Source organism: Cannabis sativa, chromosome 9, assembly GCF_029168945.1.
Source record: "Cannabis sativa cultivar Pink pepper isolate KNU-18-1 chromosome 9, ASM2916894v1, whole genome shotgun sequence".
Taxonomy (NCBI): Eukaryota; Viridiplantae; Streptophyta; class Magnoliopsida; order Rosales; family Cannabaceae; genus Cannabis; species Cannabis sativa.
This window is the reverse complement of record NC_083609.1, coordinates 13451169-13456319: the sequence shown is the minus strand read 5'-3', so window position 1 is coordinate 13456319 and position 5151 is coordinate 13451169. Positions and strand designations below refer to the sequence as shown.

General features: G+C 34.8%; 1 protein-coding gene across 1 annotated transcript; it reads right to left on the bottom strand.

Moving 5' to 3' along the window:
* Positions 1–200: 200 nt before the first annotated feature.
* On the bottom strand, positions 201–3843 carry LOC115721879 (uncharacterized). The gene is made up of 12 exons (XM_030650978.2): positions 3457–3843; positions 2864–2962; positions 2661–2718; positions 2467–2547; positions 2282–2353; positions 1952–2196; positions 1767–1838; positions 1116–1235; positions 950–1031; positions 784–830; positions 548–629; positions 201–428 (listed from the first exon to the last, which is right to left on the bottom strand). The coding sequence occupies exons 1-12, from the start codon at positions 3654–3656 to the stop codon at positions 345–347; spliced, it is 1242 nt and encodes a 413-aa protein (XP_030506838.2). The 5' UTR covers positions 3657–3843; the 3' UTR covers positions 201–344.
* Between the last annotated feature and the right edge of the window lie 1308 nt (positions 3844–5151).

Genomic DNA, 5151 nt, shown 5'->3' with positions numbered 1-5151 from the left:
TTAAACTAAACATTTTTTAATCAAAAATAATTTTATTTATGAAATAACATCCAAAAAAAATAAATTAATTATTCAACTAAAAATATATTGTTCTCAAAAAAAAAAAAAAATACAAGTTAAAATATACTTAACTAAAATAAAAAAAAAAATAAGAATATATAAAAATAAACCTAACCAAAATAAAAAAGAATATAAGGGCATAGCACAAAATATTAACCTATTATAAATCATGTGTGTATATTAGTTACTTCATTGTGTTTTGAGACTATTTTTACATAAGCCATATTGGGAGTACTTTAATGATAAAAGATATTTTATGAACATGATTTGACTTCTAATAACAATCAACGAAATTTTACGCTCATAAATCGATGATTCAGAACAGCTTCTGCAATTGGTCGTCTTCGAAAATCAGGATTCAACATATCCTACATAAAACAATAAGAATAAATAATAAGACATGATAATTCAGAATAAATATACAGAAGAATGATGATATCAGTGTTAATTAATGAAATAGTCATCAGGATCTAAAATGTAAATCAACCTGGAGTAACTCCCAACCAGCACCATCTCCAAGATCCAGAAACTTCACAGCTTCTAATAATCGATCATCCGCTAAACAGTATCTGATTAAACAAGAAAGAAAAAAATTTGATTCCAGCAAAGCTTTCTTACAATCTATTTGAAGAGATGAACCAAAAACTACAATTTTGACCAATATACCAAATTCATATTAAATATACACATATATATTTATGTACGTATGTATGTATATCTTACTCTCGGATTGCTTCAATATCAAGTTGGAAAGTGTTCTCTATAAGCCTCTGTAAGCAGATGGGATATCAATGAAAAAAACAAGAAAAAAAAATCAGGATTAGCTAATGGCACTCTTATACGGAAAGAAGATTAACTGAAGAAGATGATAGAGTAACATTTATTATACCTGCAAAGAGAGACTATCCATTATGCCAGGTTCACAAAATGGAAGGAAAGCTAAGTATGCAAAGAGAAGACCTGCTTCATATCTGCATGGAAAAACAAAAATGTAAAAAACAAAGTGTTATACTTAGACAATATGCTTAATCTAAGTAAATATGTAAAGAAATTACATGTCATCTGCTATCCCGAATGCTCTTTTATCCATAGGTGTGAAGGCACCAGCAGCAGATGCTCGTCTCCATAGTCCTTCTGAGAGGGATGATCCAGTACCCTCTTCGAGATATGAATACCTGGTCATCCAGAGTCAACGGATTTACAACTGTTCAAAAGTATATTGAACCTGAGTAAGAGGTAGGACGAACATTTTGCAATACTTAGAAAATGTTTTGTTATTTGAAGGTGCTTAGCTGTAGTACTGTGGGATTGGGATTTTATGCAGTCAATGTAATAGGATTGGTTTATGATTTGCTCATGGAAAATAAACCAACATAGGTAGCCCTTGACATGACCACTAAGCAACCAAAACATGGCCTTGCAGGGAATTATTTAGTACGTTCCAAGTTTTCATATAAAAAAAATCTGAATGAATTAAATTGGTAGAGAATTGATATTCAAACTGAAAAATGAAACACAGTTCTTTCAAACGAAGAAAATTAACCATTAGGAAAATGGTAGTCATATATGCTAATAGAAAATATGAGAACTGAGTTTAAGGACAATAAGACGTGTGATTAACGAAATGCACAATCAGCTTTTCTCATGTTAAAAGGAATGAAACCAAGATTATATGAGAAAGACAAAATTAGTGACCAAGACTTTACCTAACATCAACAGAAAAGGCTAGATCTCTAAGTCGAGGGATCAAGTAAACAGCTTCTCTTTCTGCGATCGTGCTGTCATAAATCACACAAACTTTTAGCAAAATCAAGAGAATAAATAAAATGTAGAGTTTTGAAAATTTAATCTGAAGGAACACAACATACTATAAATTTTTCCAAACACATACTTTAGAGAAATAGAAGACGGTCCAAGACTCTGGTGCAATCTATCATGATCGTGCATATAAGCAAGGCCTTTCATAGCTCCTTGAAACAGCTTGATTACAAAATTCCTTCTGCGTTTGATTTTTTCCTCTTCTTCGAAACGATTCCAAGATGTTGATTCCCAAGCAGCTTTGCTTAACACTCTTTCACTTGCATATTTGGTATAGTCTGCTGCACTATATTTCCCATCATTACGAAAAGCAAGCCACTGCAGAGATGAAATACTTAATTCTCTCGACAAAAATACAGCTCACACATAGATATGCTCAAATACTTTATTTCATCCAACAAACCTGCTCTCCAGTTGTTGTCTCAAAACCACCTAAGAGTATCAAAATATTCTGACATAATTCCTTGGGACTACTCTGCAAAAGTTGTGTATGAAAATTTTTTCATCAACAAGAATTACTAAGCAATGGTGGTGAGAGTATATACAAAAAGAAAATCCAATAATCAGACGGTAATATAATAATCTCACTTGAAGAAATATGTGAGCATTTAGCTCATTCGCGGCCATCATGTCAGCCTCAATTCCACCAGCTCGTTGTCCAGGATATACCTTTACCATTCAAAATGCTGTATCAGTTTTTTAAATATGTATTTAGTCTAGAGAATTTAAATAGAACTACATAAAAAGATTCCAGAGTGAAACGGATTTTAATAAAATATTACCTTAAATATAACTGGGATTCCTCTATAGGGACCTTGAGAGACTCTCCCTTCGTAAAGCCTGCAAAAGAACTGCCATGAGTACTATCAGGACCAACAACAGAAGATAGCAGACCAAATAGTTTACATTCAAATTTAGAGCCATGAAAATGTCATTTTCCCATTTTCAAATTTTCAATTGATGCATAAATTCTAGAAAAGCTCACCTGATCTTTACACTGCCTTCTCCCACATCTTGAACCCTCAATTGCCCCATACCTCCAGATGAGTATTCAGTATCCACACCAGATGGAAACCCTGAGTAGCTGTTGCCTCAAAAAAAAAGACATATATTGACAAATTCCCACATGAAGAAAAATGAGAGACGGAGAAAGACAAATGGAGAAAACCCCAAAATTAATTTCAGTAGAAACTATAGAAGGAGAAGAAAAATACACCATTTCAAACATGATCTAAAACATTATCAAACACTTTCTAAATGACAATGTGATACTATATCGCACAGTACAAATTCATGTATTGCAATAACGTAATTTGATCAAATAAGTTAAAAATAGTCTAAAGATCGTTTTTTCCCTTTAGGTTTTAATTTATATCAATTCAAGAGAATTCTAAAGTCCTAGTCTATCAAACGGAACGGTGCATTTTGCAATTAGTTTCAATTCAAATTTCCCACCAAACAAAAAGATTAAGCATGAATTTGAATTCTTAAGTAACCAGGCACAAAATACACTAATATGTAAAAATCCAAACATTGTACGTTTGTTTTCGAATTTAAATGAGAGTTTTCAAGTGTAACCTTGTTACATTCATGAAGCCATAGCTCCCGATGAGCCGGCCCACCTCGAAGGAGTCAGAGCTGGTGATAAGGCTCGCCTTACAGAGCCGGGTCGCTCGAGTTCTGGTGAGTAAGTTGCCTGGGAATGGTCGACTGGGTTTGTGATTGTGAATATGAAGACGAAGGCGCGTGGAGAAGCAATCGTGTGGTGTGAGGAGCATGATTAGCCTAACTGTGCTCCGCCGCGCTGCTGTGTTGTGTGTTTTTTTGGACGAAAAATGGCGCCAACTGCCAACGGAATCGCCGTTAAATAAATAATTGAAGATAAGCGTGGCTATGCTATTGCTATCCGAACTGGACTCCGATGCAGTTCTAAATCCACAATTCGTTCAGTTACCGATATGAGCAAAATCAATGTAATTTTGTCAATTATTTCTTTTTTAGTGAATAATCTTATTTTTCTTTTCTTCTTTTCTTTTTCTTTTTTTTTTTTTTTTGAAAAATTTTTAATATTATTCTAAATCAACAGTTATTTACAATAATAGAGAAAATAGGATAAGAAATTTCTCCTATCCAAGATACATTTTCATCCAACTCTAGAGCGTACTTTGCCAAGCCATGGGCAACTTTATTAGCCTGCCTACGAGCATGAGTAATAGTAACTCTAGGGAAAGAGGATAAAAGACAACGTACATCATCGATTAGATCATTAAAACATGACAAGTCATTATGATTAGAATTCAAATCAGAGGAAACTCTTAGTGCATCTGTTTCCACAATAGCGATTGACAATTGGTATTGTGAAGCCCAATTTAGACTATGAAAGAGCGCCTTTGCTTCCATTTCATCACTTCGAAAGCATCCCTGAACTTTTTTGGAGAGTGCAGCAATGACTTCTCCTTTGTAGTTGCGCACCAACGCTCCAATTCCTAATGTCTGATTCTTGAAATTTGTTGCAGCATCGACATTCATTTTAAGCATGTTCATAGCCAGGAGGCTTCCAAATGATATCATCCAGGGGCCGTTGAAGTTGGACATTGTCATATGTAGCTGAGATGATCGGCTGGTGCCTCATTCTAGTTGCTGGCTGCTGGTGCTGGTTAGCATTAAGTCGAGCATGGCCATTCTGGTTCTCTCCAACTTGTTGTCCGTTTAATCGGCCAAGAGGAACCACTGTAGTTGGAGTTTGTATCCCATGTGAGTGATCAGCAGTTTGGTATTGGTCCTGAAATCCCTGCAGGTGTGGAATCTGGGCCGTGGGATCAGCTTGGTGAGTTTTAGGCTGCTGTAATATTTTGCATGAAATACCTTTAGCACTTCTGTAGTGTTCTATGTAATTCAATGCATAAGATGTTATTGAAATGGGATCTCTTTGTGTGCCACCATGAAGTACTTTGTTTTCATCATTCCAAATGTTCCACATTACACATATTAGTGCTTCAACATCCGCTTTTTCCATCGTTGATGCCAAATGTATTAGATAATCTCCATTAAACATACCTTGAGGATGGTGATAATCAATTAGAAACTTAGTGTTCTTCCAAACAGCCTTGGCAGATTTACATGAGAACAAAGCATGACCAATTGATTCCCATGCGTATGTACAACGGGAACATAAAGCTGAATCAATGACCTTCCTTTTGTGTAAAGCCGTGGCAACTGGTAGGTCATTTTGAATGACTTTCCAAGCAAATATTTTCACTTTTGGTGGGATTT